At 40.8% G+C, this 26,010-nt stretch overlaps 1 protein-coding gene across 1 annotated transcript; it reads left to right on the forward strand.

The window, feature by feature from the left end:
- Window positions 1–271: 271 nt before the first annotated feature.
- On the forward strand, window positions 272–25,483 carry LOC130181367 (adenylosuccinate synthetase isozyme 2). Its single transcript, XM_056395532.1, has 13 exons — window positions 272–542; window positions 10,030–10,132; window positions 12,442–12,510; window positions 12,613–12,663; window positions 12,834–12,900; window positions 15,950–16,057; window positions 17,496–17,577; window positions 17,685–17,811; window positions 19,803–19,957; window positions 20,764–20,888; window positions 21,100–21,197; window positions 21,598–21,747; window positions 22,313–25,483. Exons 1-13 carry the CDS (start codon window positions 354–356, stop codon window positions 22,363–22,365), a joined length of 1,377 nt encoding a protein of 458 aa, XP_056251507.1. The 5' UTR covers window positions 272–353; the 3' UTR covers window positions 22,366–25,483.
- Window positions 25,484–26,010: the final 527 nt, after the last annotated feature.

Genomic DNA, 26,010 nt, shown 5'->3' on the forward strand with positions numbered 1-26,010 from the left:
TTTATTTTCACAAATAAAATTGAAAAAACTGTGTTTTAAACAGTGTTTAGCATTTCTGGATTAATCTTGGCCAGGTAGTTTTTGTTCTAGACCTGGTCCAATGTGGTCTGGACTAGGGGAAACTGTGAAATTGCCCTTTTTGTACTTGCTGGGATGTGTGACACCCTTTCACAACAAGAAGTGGAAGAACCAGAAACGGAAGAACTGGTCACTCTGTGTTGTCATTTGTTTCCCTTAACTGTCGAACCATAAACCAACTTCAGCGTCCTCAGTCCTCTCAGCTGTCGTTGGTGCAGCATCGCAGCACCGTGCGAAAGGGCGCACAAGTGTAGTCAGTCAGGGACCCAGCTGAAATGTCGGAAAGTGGGAGTCAGGAAGCCGCCGGGGCCCCGAACGGCAGCGGCAGCCCAACGAAACGGGCACCTCGACCGGACGTCGGCAACAAAGTGACCGTGGTGCTCGGCGCTCAATGGGGCGACGAGGGAAAAGGAAAAGTTGTGGATCTGCTGGCACAAGACGCGGATATGGTGTGCAGATGTCAGGTTGGTTAGCACTCGTGCTGCGTTCACTTGTTATGCGTCCGTCCCCGGTTAAGCTAGTTACCGGAAATCCTGCAGGTAACGTCCAGTAAAAAAACGCCGCGTCTCCCCGGTGTGAAGTTTAGGTGTTAGACCCAGATAGCTAATGACAAGTCTGCTAGCTAACCAAAATCTACAGTCGGTGTGTTGTTCCCAGTGTTTTTGCTAATGTCACCTTGAATTCCTGCTAGCTGCTTAGCTCTTCACACCTAAAAAACTGCGTTGAATCGTCTCCTGTCGTGTGCACATGACAAGGTAACTGAAGGTACCTTTTTCTAACTGAAGTGACCAGGTGCATCACTTCAGACCCGGCTTCTCTGGCCACCATTAGCGCGTTAAATCAGTTAACCTCGCTAGCAAAAAGATGGACTCGACCAATGTTGGCAGCAGATTGGCTTTCTATTCACTGTGGCTGAGCTGTTCCTTACATGATAAGTTTAATTAATCACTGTCATATTGATATTATCCTGTACCATCTGGGTTTGTGGTTATTGCAGTAGCCAGAGGCTGCATTAGCTCCAGTGCAGGTTGCCACCGCTGATAAGGCACCGTTTATTTAAGGGTTTATAAACTGCAATTAATGGTTGATAATCTCTTTACGAAAGCTTTTTATTTTTGATACAACTTTGCAACCCAGAAGTTATTCTCATTCATGGCTTATAACTGGTTTATAAAGCGTTAAAAAATCCCGTTCTGTTATTTGAATAGGCTCTGTTGCATCACTTTTGTGCTGAAGAAGGATTTTCCACAACCTGGCAACCCAACAGTTGCTCTGACTTATAACTCATTTATAAAGTATTAGTAAAAGCTGTTTTAACCATTAAAAATCCATTAATTACAGCATATAAAGCTTTAATTAATTGTGCCTTATCAGAGTGGGATGTATTAAATTAAATTTGAAAATATATTGTAGCTGAATTAAATAACTAGTGAATGCCTGTGCTTGTCCTCTACATCCACATCAATAAATATTGTTATTTTTCCCCGGAGTCCACTTCCACATTATTTTAAATATCACACCAAAATGTCACCACATTTGGAGTAATATATTGTCCAGCTTGAGTTTGTCAGTGGCAACTACTTCTGTTCAGCTCGGCCAATTATTGACCAGTCGTGTTTCCTGATCCTGCAGGCTGCACTTGGACGTACCCATATATGTACACCATACACAATGACCTGCTTTGGAGGGCCCATACATACACCACCTTATCATTTCAAACAGGCTGGGAGGGGGCATGTTGCAAAGCATGACAACATAGTACATACGGTACGTGTTGATAACATACACTTGACTATTTCAGAGTGCACAAGCAGTTGTTGCTTCTTGCCAATGCAATCTGACACCAGGATGTAAGGCACATGCAATATGTATCAAGAGATGTGTAGGTGAATGTCCATCTGATGGCGAGTTGTTATTCACCTTCAGTGTTTCAGCACACATGACGATTTTATCTTATCAAGTTGTGATTTTCATAAATATCCATGTGACCCCTCCACTAACTCTTCATCTGGCCTTGGTGGTTCAACCCCTGGCGCTTCGTGTTGAATTTGCACTTTGGTTTCCTTGTGAAAAACGGTTGGATTGGAGGCTCTGAAACAGCACGAGTTGTTGTCTCGGACTTGTGGCTCTCTCCACTCTTTTCCCACAGTGTACTGAGAAGATTCCTGTCTCCATCCCCCCCGAACAGGAAAAGGTGAGACAGTGAGTGAAAGCAGTAAAGGGTGGACTGCCTAAAATGTTTAAAAAGCATCTGCTGTGATGGCCTAGAGCCACATACTTAAACCACATCTACTCCAAGAAAGCTGAAGTCCAGCCAGCTTGTAGAAGACTGGTCATATTTGGTAATTGATGTAAAACTGTTTACAGTGTATTCATTCAACCTGTCTGGACTTAAAATGATGGTAACCTCACGTTTTGGCAGTTGTTAATGTCTGGGCAACGAAACATTTGTGAACAACTCAGCTGAGGTCACTTTGACCGTGTGTTCTTACTTCTTATTTTTGTTGCCTAGACTTCTCTCAGTAGTTTCTATTGACGCTGCCTGCTGAAGAGTTTGTGCGTGTACTGTAGTGACAGACTCTCCCGACTGGGGAAACAAACTGATCTGTGCTGAAGCAAAGCAGGCGACTGCAATGTTTTGGCGACCTCTCTACCGCACATTAGGTTGTCAATACTTAATGTTACTGCATTCACATTACAGTTTGGGTCAACAGGAAAGCATTGGTTTCTATTCATTTCAGCATGGTATGAAAATCAAATTTAATTTATCTGCAATAGTTGTTTATTTGCACATCCAGCAGTTACAGAGAAACATTATCATTCATTTGGAGTCATGTTTCTGGTCACATGATGAATGCAAGCTCGATATTTTCTCTCCTTTGTAACTCTATTTTGGTCTCCACCAACTCCTAAGGGAAGTATCTGGCTCTTTACCTGCTTAATGCTCCACTATGTTCACCAGCTGGTCTCTGACTGTGTCTGTCTTTTTAGCTGAAATCAGCAACAGCGACTCTGAGAGCAGTGAGAGTGAACCAAAACAGTGAAGTTATTTGGAGAGGTAAACAACGAGCGGAAACTCACCACAAAACTGAGAGGAGCTGCATATTCAGTGGATGATTCTCTGTGTGTCATTTAATACATTGTTATTGTAAAATATCGGTTATAGCCGATAAGTTTGGAAACTCGCTAGAGAAATGGCATCTATCGAAGTTTACTTCATATGTTTTATGTTTTTGTCAGAGTTACATTGTAGTTGTGCGACAGATTGATTAACCTTTGTGATATCCATACCTTGACCAGCAGTTTTGGCTTTTTTTTTTTTTTCAAAACTTACCATTTACAATTAATCAATGGCGTATAATTGTTTGTCAAAATAGCTGGAGATTAATGTTTGTCAGTCGACTCAGGTCTGTAAATCTCTGCTGTGCAGCGCAGCGGCACAGAGCTCCTGACATGACTGTTGACCTTTAGTCTTAATAAACCAAAATGCCAAACTTCTCAAATATCAAATTTCTAATTGTGAACAGCCTAAATAAAATACAGTTTAGATTTACTATGTAAATCAGAAGCTCTTTGATCAAAGGAGTCAACAAAAGCAGGAATCTGAGCGAGGCCATCTCCAGACAGTCTGAAGAGACTAGAGCCGTAACGATTAGTGACTCTGTGAATAAATGAAATGTCTTTAGGTTTTTACATCTGCAGGTAGGAGTGTTGGTCAGACAAAGAAAGCAATTAAAAGCTGTCACTTTGGGCTCTGAGAAGTTTTTTTAACTTATTTTTGACGTTTCACAGATCAGATTGGTTAATCGAAGTTTCTGCCCTCTTTAAGATCACCTTCATTATCCTCTGCCTTAATTACACATCCAGTCTTTCTAATCGTCCACCTGCTTGTTCTCAGTCTGTGGAGTTCAGAGGACTATTATTTTTCTCTGTTAATAACAAGTTGACATAACCGAGATTTTCCTGGGCCTCAGAGCTTCCTTGTTTCCACAGTTTAAGGCAGGAGACATTTAAAAATACCCTGTGGTCCTGCACAGCGTCCCCTCCATACATTATAGTGTGTGTGTGTGTGTGTGTGTGTGTACATTAGTTGGGGGCTTGTTGCTGCGTGAGTGAGCGGTGAAGTGCTGATAGTGTTGATCTTTTTATAAAATAGGCTTTGCCAGCAGTCTCGCTCGGTGTTCCTTACAGTCCAGACCTCTAAGATCCTCGAAGTCACAGAGCTGGGGTTTCAGTGGAACGAGGGGTGTAGCTGCAAACACATCTCAGCAGACTGATGGCAGGATCGTCAATAGTCATTATAGAGAAATATCATATATCCATATCATGCTTCACTATGTTCAAAAATGTAAAAGGAGATGGGCCGTTTGTTCCCTAAAATAAACAAGATTTGTTTAAATTACACATTTCTAAATTTCTATCCTCTGTCATTAATTTATCATTTTTAAAATAAATCTATTGCATTGAAAAAGTATCATAGTTAGTTACAGCAGTCTCTACTATTGATAGATTAATGAATGTTTTAGAGGTGAATCAATTATTTGATTAAAAGAAATTGGTTTTCTAAGCAAAGATTCTCAAGCTCTAGCTTCTCGAGTGTGTTTTTTATCATATATCTGTTAGTAAATTGAATATTTTTGTGTTGGCTGGATAAAAAAACAGCAATTTGAATATGTTGCCTTCAGCTCCGGAAAAGTATAATGGGTATTTTTTAATATGCTCTGACATTTTAAGAGTCAAAATAATAAATGAATGTAAAAAATAATCAGCTTTGGTGAACAAGCTACGTAAAGGAGACAGTTTTAAATTATCTTTGGCATTTGGCATTTGGGGATGGAAATGTCTGTGTCTGTTGGCCCTATGATATGGTGTGTGGGCTGATGTGGCGTCTCCTCTAATCAAAAAAATACTGACAAGTGAAAATTATTTCTGTTAATTCTACTTTCATCTAACATGGGGAAGTGCATGTTCAACAAGATCTGGCTGGAGAGCAGTGCTCTGTTGCAGAAACTTTGGGTATAAAGGCGTTAGAGTCGCATGGGAAGTCAAAAAACCATACAGCCGCCATAAAAAGCTACTAGCAAACATGCACACACACGCAAACACTTAAATGTTCATGTTGAATGTGAATAAATTCATTTACTTGGCAAGTAATTCTGGGACTCCACTTTTCCTTCATATCATTCATACTTTTTTTTTTTTTAACGAGAAATGGCTCTTAAATTTAATTTATAATGCTCTTAACAAGGTCTTGAATCGAACTTGTTGAAAGCTGCAGGAAGAACAGCTGAAGTAGACGGGAACGCTGTGAAACAAGCTCATCAAGTTATATCTTGCCTGTAGGAGTAGCTGTGTGAGGAGGCCTGTCATGTTTACACTGTGGGTTTAGTCAGTTTTTTGTATTTGCCTGCCAGGAGACACTTTATTGGACATGTTGTGTGATTATGATATACGGTTTCTTGGAGTCACTTATACCACACACACATTCAGGGCACTGGACTCGGGTTACTATGGAGATGTTTGCTAAAACCAAGGCTTGGTTGTTGCAGTGTTCGCCCCTTCACCGGACATTTTTGTAAATATATATTGCGTTCATAAGATGCTTCAAGACTTAATAGTGTGCAGATACAGAGCCCGGCCAATACTGATTATGATTTTCAGTATTTGAGGGTTTAAAAATCCGATATATTGACTGATATTTATTTTTTAAACATAGGATGAATTCTGGGGGTTAGGGCTAAGGGGGTAAGCGTTACTTCTGAAAAGGCAGTTTTAAACCTTTGAGGCAAACTACTTATATAATATCTTGGTGAAAATCTGACACGTGTTTCAAGTGCACTGACTGTAACTGTACTGACAAGCGAGTCAAGGATATATTATGTTATTTAGGCAGAATAAGTACGATGCAATACGCTAACAGTTAATTATCTGTAAAAGCTGCTGGTGGTCTCAGCACAAGCTTCCCTGCCGTCAGTAGCAGAACGCTGATATTTTGGCCTGACTTTCAGACGCTTGAAGTCGACATCTGTCCATCTTGGGTTTTAGAGGGATTTCTAACACTTGCTGGAAAGCTTTCACTGCACTTAACATAAGGAGTTTTCAACATGTCTCTCCTCTGTGTGCGGGGAGGGCTAAGACACACACACACACACACACACACACACACACACACAGTCACACACACACACACACACACACACACAGTCACACACACACACACACACACACACACACACACACACACAGTCACACACACACACACACACACACACACAGTCACACACACACACACACACACACACACACAGTGAAACAGAAAGCAGGAGGAGAGGAGAGAAACGTCACTGTAAATGACAGCAAAATGCAGGAGACACTCACACTGAACTCATGAAACAAGTGCTTATATATTAGGTAAATAATGTAGATAAATTGTTTAAGTTTTCTTATATTTTTGGATTTTTTAGGGGGTTTGCCGCCCCTCAAAATAACTAAAGCAACGGTGTGGGAAACACTGGGTATAGCTCAACCTACCAGAAATGACAGAGAAAACACAAAAGACGCTTCAGTTTCTTTTGGAGTAAAGAGGTTGTGGTTGCCACCGTATATCAGGGCTTGAACTTGAGACCTTGAACCTATTGAGGAGGCGGTTTCTGTTTTCACCATGGAGCCCTGCTGCTCAGAGACACAGTGTTATACACAAAACATGTGTTTGATACCGGATAATGAACAGACATTCAGTCTAGAAAGAAAGGTCTGTAATGAATTGTAGTTGTACATCTACATGGTGAATAGAGCTGCAATGATTAGTTTATTAAACCATTTCTTTTCCTGTTGAGCAAAAACACCAAACAAATGTGAGGAATTTATGCTTTTCTTTGTGATACACTGATTTGTGACATTTTACGGATAAAGCAATTAATCAAGATCAGGAAATTACATTTATAATTAAAATAATTATTGGTTTCCCTTTTTGGATGCAGATGTGTTATATCAAGATACAATCCAGTTTTCCCAAAGGAAATAAAACATTCACAAGAACAAGCTGAAAATAAACAATAGAGAACACAAGGGACAAAACAAAAATCAACCACAACAAGAGTTACTTAAAAAAAAGATCAAACCATAGAGTAACAGTCAATAAAACATGCAATTTATTTTAAAATAAGACTAAATAAAAAAGCTTTTAAGTATGAGTTACAGTTTAAATCTGCAAGTAATCACCATTATTAACTACAGGTTATTACAAGTAATCATATAACATCCCGTTATTAAACTACCTGGGGCTGCAACTAACAATTGGTTCATCACGTATTAATCTATTTATTAAACATTAGTATTCACTGGCCATCACAAGCTCTCAAAGCTCAGAGTGAGGTTGTCACGTTGTTTAATGGGCCTTTTGTTTTCACAGCAGACATTTGGACTCGTCATATTAGGAGAAGCACAGGTGTTGCTAATGTCATTAACGAGGTCTCTGTTCTATTCTAGTGCCGCAGCGCGCCGTGACGACGAGCCAGTACGTCCAGTACCAAGAGCGGCTAAATGGAGTTCAGCCATCATTCATTTTATTATTTACACCTGTGCTTTTCCTACTGTGACATGTGGAAATGTCTTGTGTCTCTCCTGTCTGATGATCAATAAGCACAAAGGTGTTCAAAGGACAATATTAAATCACTATAGTAACCCTCGTATGGTATTTTTACTTTGTCTCAGGGACAGCGGAAGCAATCTGTAATCACAACATCCGACTTATCATCACCTTATTTTCATGTTTTCATCACCACACCAGTTGCCTGTTTAAACACCCAGCATCATCATCGTTCACTCCATGTTTCTGGCCACCTGTTGAATGTTAGTCTCCTACCGTCTCTGTTTTGGTTTCCACTAACGGCTGAGGAGAATTTCTGTGTCTTTAGCTGCTGTCTCACCTGCTGGTTGCTAACTGTGTCTGTCTGCTGTGCGCTGCTGAGCAGGGTTACAGAGCTTTTTCACTCTAAACATCAACAGCACTTGAGAGGTGTGTGAGAGGGAACCAGAGCAAGTGACGTGACGAGCTGTGAAACCAAAACAACGTGCTGAACGCCGCAATGAAGCTCCACAGAGCCGAGGGTAATGATTATTAATGATTTTCTCTGGATCAGCTAATTAGTTAAGTAATTCTAATGACTGGGATATTTTCAGCCACAACTGTAAACCATGTCTTCCCTTTCATACCAATGTCAGACCCATGTTGATCCCTGGGCAGGAGAAGGGTCACAGGTCCAGATCAGGTAGCACGTCTTGATCCTTTAAGATCTACTAGATAAACTTTCATCAGCCTGTCATTCAGATTTCATACCAGACCCTTCGGTGCGGTATCTCTGCCCACTTATTGCAATCCCATCAACGCAGTGGATTGTCATTGCTGCCATAGCAGTGCACAAGCCACAGTACAAGAGCAGGCGATTGAGTATCAGAAGTTGAGTTTCTCGTGATGGGAATAAGAGGCCGATCATGGGACTGTATGAGAGCTGGAGTTAGTTTCTGTGGGGGATGGGATGGATCGTAAAAATATCTAAAAAGGATAGGCATCTGCCCCCCACCCACCAACCCCCCCATCTGTTCCCCCCTCTCCACCTTCAGGGTACTGCTGTGTCCAGGAATAACCCCCTTGTGGTCGAAGCACATGCTAGGCTTGATTTATATCCTCAGGCTACAGCATTAGGAACGCATCCTGGTCACAGGACAGACTTGTTGAATTGGCACCTCAGGTAGTGAGCAGTGACGCAAGCTGCTGAGGCATGAGTGGATCTGCTGCTGCGTTATCATCATAGCAACAAAAAAAAATTATACTTGAAATACTTTCCTTCGCCCATCTGTCCTTTCCTTTCTCATCTCAGTTTTCCATATCATCCTCTTTTCCATCTGGATGTTTGAATGTTCCTGAGCTGCAGAGTGTAAACTCTGTGACTCTGAAACCTAAAGCAGAACGTCAACAGGAACAAAGCAGGGCGCTCATCTGAGAACTCATTCCCTCTCTAGGCCCCACTTTTGCATTTTTATCTGTCACTGTCAGCTGTGCTAAATCATGCGCAGGCCTGTATGCAGCATCCCCATTAGCACCCAGTAAACACATATTGTCGGAGTTAAATACAGTCCCTTAGTCTTTGCCTGTTTGAAAACTTTGTTCCCAGTGAGCAGCGCACATGTTCTCCTGTTGAAACTAAACTAATGTGAAGCCTGTGCAGTTGTTTGGCTGGTTATTACACAGAAATGGTATTACATTGACTCAAACTTTGTGCTTGACTCCCCTAATTAAGAAGCATGAAAATGTGATCGTCCTGGAGAAACACTGGAATAAATTCATGATGTGGGCTGTAACAGAGACGCCATAAGGACTTTGGCTGCAACTAACACTTAGTTTCATCATTGATTAATCTTCCAGTTGTTCACTCAATGAATCCATTAATGGTTTTGTCTATAAAAACATGAAAATTGCTAAAAATATAATTTTCCCAGCTCAAGGTGACGTCTTCAGATGTCTTCTTTTGTTCAACCAAAAAAGACATTCAGTTTATTATCATGCGTGACAAAGGGTTTGATAATCTGGAACCAGTTGTGGAACTCAGCATTTTAACTTAAAAGATTACTAAAGTGATTTTTCACTTTTCACTTTGACTTTTCCTCTGCTGACAACAGTTGATAGTTAGTTTACACTTGAGCAGGACCTTTACTTGCGATGAGAGTGCACAGTGAGCAGGAGTCCCTAAGCAACAGCGCCGAGCAGCAGACATACACAACTAACAGACAGTAGCCAGAGGTTTGTATATCTGCTTGTTGCTACTCGCCAAACTATTCAGCCTGTCGTGCAGCTCCGCCAAACAAAGTTGCAGAGCCCACATTGGTCTCACGCCTCTCTGCGTTCCTGTGTGTGTTTGTCTCTTCTCATCGCTCTCTGTCTCACCTCTGCAGGGCGGCAACAACGCAGGACACACGGTGGTGGTCGACTCGGTGGAGTACGACTTTCACCTCCTCCCCAGCGGCATCATCAACCCCAAGGTCACTGCCTTCATTGGTGTGTAATGCGCACGGATGCAAGCACGCAGAAACACTTCAATTCACTCTCGCATTTGTTAGATCCACACACACACACACACACACACACACACACACACACACACACATTGATACACTGTTCCAAGGCCATCTTTCCTTCCTATTTCCTTGATGAACTGATCGAGATTTCTTTTAGCTTGGCGCTCGTCATCTCTCTTACAGCCTCCATTTTGGCGGCTGCTACAGTGAGTGTGATCAGCTTGACTCAGAGCCAGACTGCAGGCTACGCCACATCCACTCATCTGCAGTAACTTCATTAGCTAATGGTGCCTTACTCTTTCTTTCTGGCTTCTATCCCTCCACACATCTGCATGCACTCTATAGCCGTATGATCCGTCGATACTTAATCATGTTTCTGCTTTTTCGTCTTTGAGATGTGGCACATTAATGTTCCTCTTCAGGCTCAAACACGGATGTGCAGCAGAGTGCATCAAATGTGACCTGCACTTGGATCAATGGTGTTTTTTGTACTTTGCATTATTATTTTCATAGTTTTATTTTTACTTATTAATCTATTTGAAGAGAGAAATAGGACAAATATTACAAACACACTAATTAAACGTCTGCACACAAAAGGTGCTGGCGGCGACACATACTGAGGAAAACATGGCGGCACACTAAGCGCCAATGTTTTTATTACCAACACTTCAACCACACCTAGTCTTTCTCAAGCACATGTGTCAGATCCACTCTTGTGTATATATATATATATATATATGGTGCATCCCACACCTGGTGGTAATCCACTGTGGATTGCGGTAATCGTCTTCTATTTAAACGTTATACCTGCTTAGCATCAGTATGTTAGCATCATCACTGTTAACGTGTTAGCATGCTGACGTGAGCATTTAGCTCAAAGCACTGCTGTGCCAAAGAACTCTCTCAAGTCAGTGCACTGGTTTCAGATTCACTTTTTATTTTAAGTTTTATGTTTTATTTTGCTAATATGGACAAGTGCCACGAAGGAATAGAAAGATAACGTGATACAAACCCTGACCTGCAGTCAGTCATTTAGACATCTTTTGTCATTTAGCAAAGAAAATCTAGATTGCTTTTGCAGCAACAGGTAAGCATTTAGTATAATTCATATTACTTGGTAGTCCTATTGATAAATATGTTTTTCAGTTAGACAGAAGAACAGACAAACGTTGATCATTTGCATTCATGTTAATTTATTGAGCCAGAGGGCAAACGTGTTTCTGTTTATTACACCATCACTCCTCTCCCGGTGTGTAAAAGCACATTCATGTCCTCCAGCGCTGTGCTCTGCTCTTATATCTGTATCTCCCACATTCACTCCTACAGTGCCATTGACACAGGGTTTGTTGTTGGGTTTTTTTTCTTTAAAGTCTTTTTCCACATTTCTTAATTTAATTTAATTTGATCAAAGTAATTACCACACCTCCTCCACTAAATGCAACCCAATTAAAAAGATAATTATGCCAGCTGTGTGAATACTCTCATGAACGGCTCGGATCTGTCCAGCAGAGTTACAGCGCCCGAGCGACAGTGTGAGAGTTGGAACAAAGGACAGAAGCCTTTTTCTGTCTCGTTTTGACACATCGTTACTAAAAAGTCACAAAATGGCATCATAGTTTTATTATGGAAATTCCACTGATTTATGATTATTTTCGTTATTGATTAATCTGCCGAGTACTTTTTTGATTGAGTCTCTCTTAATCTCTGACACATCAAAAGATAGAGAAATAATGCATCAATCAAATGTCCGAACCACAGATATGCTCAGTTTACAAGGATATAAGACAAAGAAAAACAGCAAATCCTCTTATTCCAGAGAATATTTGGCAATTTTCAGTATTTTTGCTTGAAAGGTCGCTGAAACAATTATCTAAATAGTTGCCAATTATTTTTATATCAATCGACTAATCAATTAATTGAAAAAAATGAATATAACTACAAATTGGACAAGAATAAACTCAGTTTCCAGCTAAAACCTTTTACTCCACTTCATTTATCCGACAGCGATAGTTACTGGTTACTTTGTAAGATTTTATATACAAACGATTAATGTCTAAAATATGAAGATTATGTAGAGACTGATTGGCCCAACAGGATATAAAGAATATAAAGACTATTTCTTTGGTGGAACTGCTCACAGCTCATTGATGCACGTCTATAATCCTTGAGGAGAGCTCTTAAGTAGATGTTGTTAGGGGGTTACAAACCAGAAAGCTGTGTAAATTATGTTCAATTATTGAGTATTATTTATGATCAGTGTTCTTCAGTTTTATTTATTTTTTACCTCAGGCAATGGTGTCGTGATCCACCTTCCCGGCCTGTTTGAAGAGGCAGAAAAGAATGAGCGCAAAGGAAAAAGTGAGTGATGTGCAGTTTTTTAAACACACACTTCATAAAACATCATATGACTGTGCTTTCAGGTGCAGCACGGAGACTTAAAGTGTATTTGTGTGTGTGTAGGTCTAAAGGGCTGGGAGAAGAGGTTGATCATCTCAGACAGAGCACATATTGGTAAGTGCTCCCAGATCCACCCCTGGACTTTTTTTTTTTTTTTTTTTTTTTAAATCTGTGTGTGAATGTTTGAATGGACGCATGCAAAAATGTGTGTGCGCGTGGATGTGTGAGCCCTGCTTTCTCTGAGGTGTGTGAGAGTGTGTGTCCCCTCTCTCCCTCCTCCGCAGTGTTTGACTTCCACCAAGCGGTTGATGGCGTTCAGGAACAGCAGAGGCAAGAGCAAGCAGGCAAGAAGTAAGAAACCTGTTGCTTTAAAAATGGCTGCAACACACACACACACACACACACACACACACACACACACACACACACACACACACACACACACACACACACAGAGATCAGATCAGTTGTTGCATCTTTCTGGGGAAAAGAAGGGTTGAGTCATTTTCCTGGATCTTGATTCATGTGAGTCACCTCCAACGCCCTCTTCAACTTCCAATGATGTGCAAACACCTTTTGATAATGATCAAATATTTAGTTTGTGTTTGTGAACAAAACTCCAAAGAATGAAGCAGGTCATGGATGAAGAAATTAGATCATTTCTTCCGTTGCTCTGCTTTGATTTTGCATTATTAAAGCGTTCATGCTGTGATGTTACTACTTACAGTCACAGAGGCCATGTTACAACAGCACTGTGCCATATATTATACACTAAAGCTGGACAATTAACATATAATAAAGGTTGTATGCAAATGCAATAATTGTCATTTCAGCTTAGCAACTTGTTGTTGAATATAATTAAGAGTTAAAAAAATCTTAATATAATGATTAAGAGGTAAAAGGAGAGTGAATATTGGACTTGCTTTCACCAGGTGAACGGAAACACAACTCCAAATGAATGATAATGTTGCTCTGTAGCGGTTGGATGTGTAAATAAACAACAGTTTGCAAAAAAAGTTCACTATATCAACTCACAATATCAGCTTGTTTCAGCAGGTTTGAAAAATGCTAATCTGAGTTAAGTTCTGCACCTTTTACACTTTACTGTATGATTCCGTTATTGGTTCAAAACAAATCCAGTAAACAACAAGTCCTCTGGTGGCCGGTCTCTGAGACTTTTGGACCCCACTGTACATGAATGTCTTTCCACAGTGACACACAAGCATGTAATCTGAACACTGCTCTGCCTGGAGGCGTCCTCAGAGAGGTCAGAGGGCAAACAGAGTGTATCAGCCCTCGAGCAGATGGAGGTTATGAACAAAATCAACTAGATTTTTAGCCTCTTCACAAAGACACAAGTGTTTCCAGTAGTAAATCCAGGTATACTCTATATTCTGTTGTATTCCACACCATTTCAAAGCAAAATTTTGTTCCGGTACATTATTCGCTCAGGCAGTGAACCGTTACCATATGTGAGGAATGTTAAGCCGAGTCTGAGGAGCGTTCAGAATATTAAGCTCAAGAGAGACCGAGTGTATCCCTGTTCAAAGCTGGGTTGTCTTTACCAGCTCAGCAACCAAAGCCCCAAACACCCAGCCAGGTACTGTGTATGTGTGCGTCTGCGTGTGTGTGTGTGTGTGTGTGCATGCGTGTGTTAGAGAGACAGAGAGAATGCATTTTCCCCAGGGTGCCTTAATGGCAGAGTCATTATAAGCTTTCAGCAGATTGCTCCACAGGCTGGGGGATTTGCAGTCCTGCTGCTGGAAGTCAGAGCAGAGTTTAGTCACACTGGAGTCCAGATTTATGGAATATAATATCAGTGCTTGAAAATGTAGTGATCTTAGTTTTGTAAACTTGTACATTAAAGCTTGTACCTGCTAACTCTGTACCGGTTAACAGCTTTCGGGCGTAATTAAAGTGTAAATATTTTGGTGTCTTCCTGTAAACTCTATTTTACAAGTTTGTGCGTTGAGTTCCGACGTGAAGGTTTTATTTTATAAACTGTGAAAAAAAAGCTGCTCGCCAGAAGATAAATGGGTTTTACAGAACCAAATGAAATGAGCATTTACCGAGGAACGCTTCAGTGTTTAGTGTGATGTAAATACAAATGATAAAATTCACTGTACAAACTTGAAAATCAGAGTGTGCAGATTTAAAAATGATCATTTTGCAAGCGCTGACTTTAATGTTCAAACTTGAATGTACCATTTACAAAAAGGTTCAAAACTCAAAAATAATTGGTCACACTCACAGAACAATTGAAACCAGCTCATGTCAGTTGATGCATCACTCAGGTCATTCATAGCACCCATTCTTATAGTAGAAACATAACACATACACAGAGGCTTTTATTCACTCAAGTCTGATGGACAATATGTTCATTTTATAAGTTATATTATTATTAAAGACATAATCAATTGATTCCATCTCTGCCCTGAGATCAGTGTCATTTCTGAAAGGAAATCATGTATGTTCATTTTAAAGACACTCTGTATATTATATTTCATATGTGTATATTTGTGTCTGTGGATCCATTCCTTCTGTGACAAAGTGTAATGATGTTTGAAGTATGATGCAGTTTCTATTTCATTCTTCTTCATACTTCTGTTCCACTACACGTCAGAGGAAATGATTGTTCTTTACTACATTTATCTGAAAGTTGTACTCTACATGAAAAACACACACAGCTGCTTACAGAATACAATGTAGGTTCCCTTAACTTATACTAAAGTCAATATCTGAATGCAGGACTTTTTACATTCTGTAGTTTGCATGTGGGGTTGAGCATATTTTGCTGCGCCAGGCTTCCTTTGAATAGGCCGAGTTACAGGAGGTGCACGTTGACTGTGTCATATGTAAATGGTTAACTACTCTAGCGTGTTATTTGAGTAGTCCGTCTCTGTTACATGAAGGGACAATACTGTGTCCATAAAAAGTCGACTGAGTTTCAAGTGATATATCAGTGTGAAGACTTTTAGTGTCAAGGCCATAAAGAAAAGGTGACAGTGACAGTGTTGAGTATCAGCATCCGGCTCTTCAGATAAGTTTCTCTGTCACTTGTTTGCACACACTGCTCAGTTAACAGCTCTGTCCAGTTTAACAGTAATTTAATATAATATGCACCCATTTCGGTGATGTGAGAAGGTGGATGTAATGCCTGCTGTAACCTCTTACAGTCAAATCACAGCTCCACAACACTTACATGAGCTTTTTGGTTCTGTAAGACTCTGCTTTTCCTTCAAGTTAAAACTCCTGGGTAATTACTGTCATCTGGAGGTGTTCAAAAGTTTCACAATAATTAAGGTGGATGACGTGATGAACCTTGAAACTGTAAAAAGATGTGTTGTAGATTGAGATCACATGCTGATGCTACGTCTATTTTTGTTTTTTCCCTGCGCAGTCTCGGGACAACGAAGAAGGGGATTGGTCCGGTGTACTCGGCCAAGGCTGCGCGTAGCGGTCTCAGGATATGTGACCTGCTGGCTGACTTCACTCAGTTCTCTGAAAGGTCTGTTCCAGTAGCACAAGATTATATGTCGGGAGTTCTAATGAAATCTGCATCTGATTAATTAAAGTCTGTGTATAATGTAATTTTTTTTTATATGTCTTACCATGCCCCTTTCGATCAGTGAAACTTTTCCTTGAACAGAGGAACGCAGAAGCTGTGCCTGAATTTCGACCTTCACATTCCTATCTCAAGTTTTATTGCCTGTTTTAAGCAAAGGAACTTTTCTTTGAACTCAGGAACTTTACCGGCATTTTGTCCAGAAGAACTCAGCTCTTAGCTCTGAGGTGTTCAGACCGAAAACAGCCCTACGAAATACGAGCCAAGAAGTTCCAGTTTGAGTAACAGATTGGTGAATTTAAAGGTTTATCAGATGCCAACACACTGAGCAACACTTTGTAATACTCAAAGTCTTACCAGATAATGTCATGTTGCAGACCTGTGTGTGTTTTTTGTTTTGTTTTTGTTTTGTTTTTTTGCCGGAGCCCTCCGCTCTGACATCCCCGCTGCGTCGCCAGACTGGCCTCATTCAAATGAATGACTGCTGTGAATTATTCCACTATGTAAGGCCATCTGATTCAAAACAGGTGAATCACCACAGGCATCCGGTCAGAGATGAGACTTGAGTAAATTATGGTTCAGTACATTTACTGATGAAATGCCACCAATCAGCATACTCTCCTGTGTTATGTGCTGCTAAAGGAAACAATGGAAAACCTGTAGACCAAAGGAGGCACGTGTGTGGCAGTGGCAATTAAAACTGCACCATAAACCAGCTGCTAAACATTTCTTACACAGAGAAAAGAACTTGAACCAACTATAACCTAAACATCTTCACAGCATGAGTAAAGTTCCTATCAGGCGTGGAGACTGTAATACACAGCAAAGAAAGAGGTGCAGACATTGAGGCGAGAGCAGCACTGGAAACACCTTTTATTATCTACATTAATAGTTCAGTCAGTCCTTAAAATGTCAAAACACCAAAACTGATGATAAAGACAAAACTCACTCTTAGATGCACGTACACTACACAGTGACTTGGACTGTGCAGTTTACTAAGAAACTTGTTGAATAACACTACTCACCTCTTCCACATCGCAGGCCTGACGTCGGTCTGAACGTGATTCTTAGGGTGCAGTTCCTGTCTGCTCCAGGGGAAGAGCTTTCTGTTTCCTTAGGAAATACCAGGATGGAACTTGACTGACTTCTCAAACCAAACACCACCTTGCAGTAGTAAATAAGGGCCAATTTGTTCCAGGGTTTAATTCCTGGCACTTGTGGTTGATATGGGCCAGTGAATCTCTAAGAAATGGCACGAGATGTTGTTTGTGTGCCTCCTGTGTTTATAATCTCATTGCAACATGATGTAGAATGATATCATAACAGCCCAGCTGGTGCAGTAAATAACAGTGAGAGGACTGATCAATGTCACCTGTTACAGGTATAAAGTCTTGGCCCAGCAGTACAAAGCTATGTACCCCACTCTGGAGATTGACATAGAGGGAGAGCTGATCAAATTAAAGGTAAGAAAAATGTAACAGAAAAATATTTCTCACATATATGTATATATATATATTTGTCATTCAACATCATAATAGTCTCTTTGCAGTAATGTTTGTATGATTTTTAGGACTATGTGGAGCGGATCAAGCCCATGGTGAGAGACGGTGTGCACTACATGTACGAGGCTCTTCATGGTCCTCCTAACAAGATCCTGGTGGAGGGAGCCAACGCAGCGCTGCTGGACATAGACTTTGGTCAGTACATCGCTGTGTGTGCACGTGAGAGGGCGCATGTGCACCAGAATTAAGCACGCCTTACTACTTAACATGTTTGGTTCCGGATATTTTGCAGTTTATCCTTCTCATACTAAGCCAACATCTCTTTGCTAACCTGAGAATAAATGTCATTTCTACCTGCAAAGCGCTGTTCAGTGCATCTACAGTGACCCTGTGATGTTACCCTCAAACACTTAAGCTTTCTGATGCTCTTTACAAAAGCCTGCTTGGAGCTCAGACTAGGAATGATGGTAAGTTTGCTAACTGCTACTGACGTGCTCTGGCATCTGGGCTTGATGTGCACGCTCACAAGTTGAAACCACTCAATGCCACCTGACTGTGCATGAGCACGAAGGCACCCTTTATCAGCAGTCAGTCAGTCAGTCAGTCAGTCAGTCAGTCAGAATTACAGAGCCATCATTAAATCCAGAAATATGGAAGCATGACAGCTGTGTTTTTCCTCTCAGATAATAACACACCAGACTAAATTTACTAATCTTTTACACGTTGTAGTGTGTCACTGTAACAGTCCAGGACTGTCATTACTGAAAGCAGTGACAGCACAGAGCAGATTAAATTACAGTCGAGGTTCATTACCGGTTATTATCAAAGCACCATGCTATATGCTATGTAATAACTCTGCTGGTGTCCTGCACACTGACAGTTCATCTCTCTTACTGACTGACTATATCTATTCTTGATTAGAAATCCTTAACGTTATCAGTATCATCACTCTTAATCAGGACTTATTTGGAGTTTAGGAGCATGTAGGGCATCGATGTTTAGCTACAGAGCACTTTGACAAGAGACATGGCCGCTGATGGACACGCTGGCTGCTGCAGAGATCGAACCCCGTTCTTCTTTGATTACACAACAGTCTCTGGGATGATCTGCATGTGGGCAGCTTCCAGCTTCTAAGTGTGGAAACTCACTCCTTTTTTTGCTTTTTATTACAGTGGTTGAAACACACTTTTAAAGCTCACCATTGTTTGAATAGCTGAGGCAGAGGTGATTTAGTGTTCATGACAGCCTGTAAGTGGTTATCACCTCAGGGACACCTTCTGGTATGAGCAGACAGAAGGCGTACCAGTTTAAAATTGCTTTCACCTTCTCGGAGCGAATTGTTCTGTCAGATGTGCAGTGTCCTTTCTTTTCAGGCAGCTCAATTATCATTTTACGCGAGACGAGCTCAGTCACAGATTCACAGCGAGGTATTTCACTTCATTGTGTGAAGGTGCAGGTTTTGAACCAGTGAGTGTATCCAAAGGTATTTGTCTAATCAGGTGTATTGTGGAACGATTGAAGGAAGAAGCTGGACCAGTTGACCAACTATATAATGACAAGTGCTCAAACAAACATATCTGACGTGTGGGAACAACTCATCACCACCACCCCACACCTTGCCAAGCCCACACCGCTCCAGGTGAAAAGAAATTAAATATATTTAAAAAAGATGAGTAAGCTGAGAGGATTATAAATGAGCTTCCTTCCTCTCGACCAAAAGTTTTCAAACTGATGGAGAGAGTTGGAGGGGACAGGCTGAGGAGAAGATACTAAGTGAGGTGAGAGAGACAGGTGCATGCAGGTGTTGGCAAACAACAGGAAGTTAGGTATCATGTAATTGGACTGCTGATTTGACCGCTCACACAGCTCATGGAGGCAGTTAAGGTGGTTTTTAAAATGACATTGATTCTATGCAAGAAAAACAAAGATCTGACCCGCTGTAGCTGTCATGTTTTTTTTACTTTACTGAAGCTGTAAAAGTCCCATCGACATGGAGAGATGGGGGTCAGACGGGGTGTCGGAGGCGGTTGTCTCGATTTCTGCGGGGTCCACAGTGTGAAGCTTTGAAAACCTCTGCTCCAGACAAATCTTCCCACTTTTCCTCTTTTTTTCAGTTGCATGTTTGTTCGAGCGGTGTCTAATAAAAGGAAAGGTATGACCGGTCTTCCCTCTCCGTGTCATTGCAGGGACGTACCCGTTTGTGACATCGTCCAACTGCACGGTGGGCGGGGTGTGCACGGGTCTTGGCATGCCGCCTCAGAATGTCGGCAAAGTTTACGGCGTCGTCAAGGCGTACACCACCAGAGTGGGCATTGGAGCGTTCCCCTCAGAGCAGAGCAATGTAAGAAGATACACACACAGTAACTTACACCCATCTAAACATTAAAATGAAGACCCTTAAATCCTGTTTTTAAAATACCGAACATATGATGTGGATTCAGTGGAAAATAATGTCATGTTAAAAATTTTCTCCATTAATTGATTCACTGTTTAGTCTATATAATACAGAAAATAGTCTAAAATGCCCACTATTACTTCACACAGGCCAAGGTAACGTCTTTTTTTGTCCAATCAACAGTTCAGAATCCAAAGGTATTCGGTTTTCTGTCATGTATGACACAGAAAAGTTTACAGCTCTCACATTTGAGAAGCAAATCTTCGGTATTTCTGCTTAAAAAAAAAAAAAAGACCAAAACGACGATTTGATTTTCAAAATAGTTGTCAATTAACTTCCTGTCAATAAACTAAACGATTAATTGACTAATTGTTGCAGCTCGAGTTGAGAAATCAAGAACATTTGTTCAGCCACACCTCATACTGTCAACAAGTCCATGTGAGGTTCACACTGTCTTCATGCTAGGAACATGGTGTGATGACTTGTTGAGTAGTTTCGTTTTCAAACAGCGCCACTCAGAGGAGGTTGCGATCCACTGCCTCCAACAACCAGCCACAGTAAACTTAATTTGTTATGCTCAATAAATCTGTCTGTGACACCTGCTCCTGACTGGAACTGAGGCCTGAACACAGAGGCTGATGTTTAATGGCTGAATATTTTTGGCATCTGTTGCCGGTTTGCTCCTTCAAACGTTTACAGAAAACTCCTCCAAGGACTGAGACTGACGAACAATCTGCACTTGTTGTCTGCAGGATATCGGGGAGCTGCTGCAGACTCGGGGGAAGGAGGTGGGCGTGACCACAGGCAGGAAGAGACGATGTGGTTGGCTGGACCTGGTGCTCATCAAATATGCACACATGATCAACGGCTTCACCGCGTGAGTTTCGAAGTGTTTTTACTGTTTGTTTGTTGTTGTATTTTTGCAGTAAACATTGTAAGTTTCTTTTGAATATCCTTTTTTTATATATTATAAATTATATATTGCCACTCTTTTGCAACTTCTATCTTCATTTTGAAAGAAAGAAGGAGAGAGCTAAAAAATCTGTGACCCGTCTCAGCTGTTGAAAACTGTTCCTGTTCTCTTTCAGTTTAGCGCTCACCAAACTTGACATACTTGACGTGTTCCCAGAGATCAGAGTGGGCGTAGGCTACAAAGTCGACAACCAAACTATACCTCACTTCCCAGGTGAGCTGATGTGTGAATGAGTTCTTCTGCTTGTGTAAGTGTTAACGCTCAAAGCAAGAGAATAATCATGAGGCTGTTTTGTCTTCTTTCCTATTCTCCATTTTTCACACTGTCACTGACCTTTGAAATCAGAAACTAAACTGATACTGGCAGTAGAAAAAAAAAAAGAAAAAGAGGGGAGATGATGCATCTCTTCAGTGGATATTGTCTGACCTCCGTTTGGCCGGTTTCCACCTTCTCCTCTCGCTCCAGTCTGTGTGATTATTTATAGAGAGCTCCATTTTAAGGCAGAAACATATTGATCTGTTGTCACAGCCGTCTGATTGCAGTCTCCTGTAAAGCTAATAGTGTGATATCACCCCCCCACCCCCCACCCCTCTTCTTATTGATTCTGTGCCAGCCAATCAGGAGGTACTGCAGCGTGTTGAGGTCCAGTATGAGACGCTGCCCGGCTGGAAAAGCGACACCTCGGCTGCTAGAAGCTTCGCGGAGCTGCCTGAGAACGCGCAGAAATATGTCCGCTTCATTGAGGAGCACGTGGGAGTGCCTGGTACGATACTTTGATTGATAGATTATTTGATGGATTGATAGCTCTGAGACCTTTTGGATAACATATACCAGTGCTGTTTTATTCATTTATTTTTTTGATGTGTGGCCACTTGATTTGTTGGTAGTTTTGCCATTAATGGTGTAGAGTCCAACATATTTCCTCACATTGCTTCTCAGATGCTTCAGCGTCGTGACGATCTGATCAGCACGGCTTTGCTCACTAGTGTCCTTCATTTTTATTTAGTTAATCTTACTGAGGTCAACAGGGCAGAAACAGGGCATTTAGGGAACGCCCTCCGCTGGACCACAAAGTAAACCACTCTGAATGGTCTTGAATTTGAACAGGTCATTACAGATTAAATACTTTTTCCCATCTTCAAACAGAAGTTCAGAGGCACCAAAACAAAAAAAGCCAGGATTGGTTTTGTATTATTAACGTAATTAAAACAAGTAAACCATGACTGCCCTACTGCATGTACACGTACTGACTGACACAGACCTGAGACCTGCGACAGCCGCCGCTGAAGAGAGTTGAACGCCTTTCCTCTGCTTCTCTGTTTCCTCAGTCAAATGGATCGGAGTGGGCAAGTCTCGGGAGTCCATGATCCAGCTGTTCTAGACGGAAGGGAGGAGAGACACAGGCAAAGAAGATGCACAGCAGCGAAATCAACGGCACCCTTCTCCCCCTCAGCCCCACACACAGCCTACCTACCTGTCTCAGCTCTCCGACAGAGACGCGACCATCATGTCTGTTCTTAACGCTTTACACCAGTGTGTCATCAGACTGTCCCATGTTACAGACCAGACCGTTCTGGATCGGACTCCCATCAGACTGACCTCCCCGTGCGAGTGGTTCCCAACGTCTCCATCTGGATTTTTAACAGTTTTAAACTTTAGCATAACAGCTCCGCAGTCAAGTCCCTCTTTAGTTTGTCCCTGTTTGTATCGTAGCCGTTTATTTCAGACATACAACTCACCAATCGGCAACACCAGCTGCCCTCAGGTCTGAGAGAGGACATGAGGGAATGGACTCGACACACGCAGACGCAGACAGGGGATCACTGCCCGGAGGAACTGTCCACAGACGTTTGGTCGGTCAAACTTTGTTCAAGTGTATTTTTGTTAATCTATGCTGTGTTTTAAATGCGCTGTGCCAGTCCGGTGTAAACCAGTTAATAAGTTAAAATAAGTTTTAACCTCTGCACTTAAGATGCTTTGGACTATTATCTGCTTTATGTTTTATTCTGCCAAGTCAACAACACATCCTGACTTGATAAAGGGATCCTTTAATATTTTAAAAAGTGTCTTTTTGTGTTTGTTTTTTCGTCATCAGACAAATGTGAGAGACTTCTTATATTGCCAAAAAATTAGCTTTGAAATTTCTTGTAGCTATAGCGATCGCTTCCACGGAGCGCTGTTGATGAAATGTTGACGTACATCTTCCCGTACTGCGAAAAGGAAAGGCTCCTTTTCCTCACTTTAACTTTAGCGGGTGAGTTTTTCATGAACCAGAAAAATAACTATCACTTTTTCAAATGAAAATCAAATCATCAGGCCAGCATCTGTGATTGTTTATCTTATAATTACCATTGATTACTTAGCACCTTTCAGTACAGTGTTCTGTAGTGCAGAGGAAGGCAAAGGTTACAGCATTTACACAGAAAGAAGAAAAGTGAAAACATGGTTTGATAAATACTGAATATCTTTCAAATCTTTCAACTTTTTTTTTTTTTGTCTAGTATTATGCCATTGTTATAACACACTGTTACTGTTCTTGTAGTCTTGTAGTCCCATAATTTAAATAGACTAAATTTGGGGTAACTTGTGTAGTTCTTTTCACCAAGTGAGAGAAGTTCTACGCTGCCAGAAATGATGATATCTCATAACAGAAGCAACAGAAGCCGAGATAGTTTTACACTCGGTCGTGGGTTCAATCCCCTTAAATGCTGGATCCTACATTTCCCATAATGCAACTCAGTAGCATTTTTCATTATGCCACGTTCACACCATGTGGGATGGATAGTAGAGTGAAATCGAGATTGTTGTGTGGTGGCAGAATTCATCTTGTGAGAGTTGAAACAGTAATACAGTGCATTGACAATATAACACTCCACTCCATTAAATTTGGGTCTAATGACATTAACATTGGACTTCACCTGACGTGAGTTGTCCATGTTTGGTTTTAGGCACGTCCGTGTTAAAAAGTTGGAGTCATAGCTATCAGAAGAGTCCAAGTTTCCCAGTAGTAATTATCGCTTGGCTGTTGCCATGAATGTTGTTTACAAGGCGTAAACTAGTGATTACTCTGACTTTTAAATGACATGAATGTGGCATTGGACCCGCCACAGAAGAAATACAACTGTTATCAACTCTCAGTGAAGCTGAACAAAATTTTGGGGCCATAAATATCTCACAAACACACGTTAGTTTTACCAATTTGTCACAAAAGTAATGTTTCCGGTTTTGACTTGAATTCAGCAGCAGATTCTTCATATTCTGTATTTTCTCATTAGTGCAGCCAGGTGTGCTCTGAGTGTGATTTTGTTTTGGAAGTTTAAGTTACATATTTTTATTGCACAATACATCAATTAAGTTTAAACCTGGTGACATGAAAGGGGCGCGATACCAGAACTTCTTCATAGTCAATTTTGCTGGGGGGCATTTAGTCGAATGATGAATATGTAATTTTGAATAAATAAACACTCTTGTTTGTCAAAGTCAATTATAGAACATTTTATGTAATGCATCTCTTCCCTGATGACCTAAACACGGCACTCACGTACAGTCTGAAGCACTTCTCTCAGGACATTTTTTTTACAAAATGTATTAACTCAACAAAAGCCCAGGTATAGTCTCAACAACTTAAAATAACTCAGCAACTTTACTTAAATTTGTGCACTTGCGTTTTGCATTTGTTAGAAGCGAAGCTGCTGCCATTGATAAACAAAGTAAATCATTCAGATACTGATTCATTCACATGCTGTTGCTCCTGTCTGCCGCCTAGTGGTGGGTAAGAGGGATGAAAACAGTGAACCAGGATCATTCACTCATCTCTCTCTGCTTTTCTGAACAGTATCCGTTTTGTATCGGTGACCCTGTATCTCCTGTTTCCTAACACTGTATTTTCTTTTCCTCCTGCTGTGTTAATTGCACATTTATCCCTTTACTTGCTCACACTGCCAACTTTCACTGAAGCCCCTTTCACAGACTCCTACCTTGGCATCTGATTAAGACTTAATGAATGTTTTAGGCTACATACGCACAAAAAACACTCAAGGCATATCGTGCTATCTCTTTAGTTTTTTTTTAACCCTCATTTTATTTCCAGTTAAGTAATTTTCAGGTTGGAACAATCATCACATTTACCCTGACATGATATTTTGGTGTCTTTGGAAACTTTGGGATCTCCACTAGAATTTAAAATAAAGTTCTGTGGGTTTGAACAACGTTTGGCTGCAGAGCATGAGTTTGTAATATTGGTGTTTTGAGATGCGTAAAAAAACAAACACAGCTCCAACAGAACAGACACACACGCACACACACCCATCAATGCAAGAAATGAAAAAAATAAAAGGTTCCAGCAACATGCACACTCCACACTTTACCTCCATACATTCAAGAGAGCTGGAATAACAACAAAAGTTCACCAGAATGTGCCGGAAAGGAGGTGAACATTTGAAAAATCTGCACTTGTGTTTATAAGATTTTGGCAAAATAAACAGGTTGTCAAACAGAAATGCAGCATTCTTGTCCTGAAGGTCTTTTCAAAATAAATGTTCAAAAGATACAATGCTATTTTTGCGAAACACACGTAAATAACAATCTGAATTGACATGTTTATATAGGAATTCTTCTGATACTCTGATGTATTATCTCTATAATGGTTACTCTCTAAGGTATTACTCTATAATACCTTTCCTCAGTAGCAGTGCTGGATGTCGCTCTTTAGTCACTGCACCTTTAACGATTTGATTTTCACATTTCTTGTAAATGATTTTGATGTTATCTATTGTTACAGGTGGTAGAATAGCTGCAATCCTTGTTTGAGTCAGAGTCTTTCACAAGATTAATAGAAGCAGAGGTGAACTGTCTGACTGAGCAGCTCAGATCATTTATCTTAATGAAACTGTCATATTCTAAAAAAAAAAAAAAAGCACCAACGTCATCCACCAAGACCAGGTGCACGTTTGTTTTCACTCATCATTGTACAAATCTCTACCATTCTGAATAATATAAAAAGTGTTAGTAAATTTATGTTTATGAA

The sequence above is a fragment of the Seriola aureovittata genome, chromosome 14 (assembly GCF_021018895.1).
Source record: "Seriola aureovittata isolate HTS-2021-v1 ecotype China chromosome 14, ASM2101889v1, whole genome shotgun sequence".
Classification (NCBI taxonomy): Eukaryota; Metazoa; Chordata; class Actinopteri; order Carangiformes; family Carangidae; genus Seriola; species Seriola aureovittata.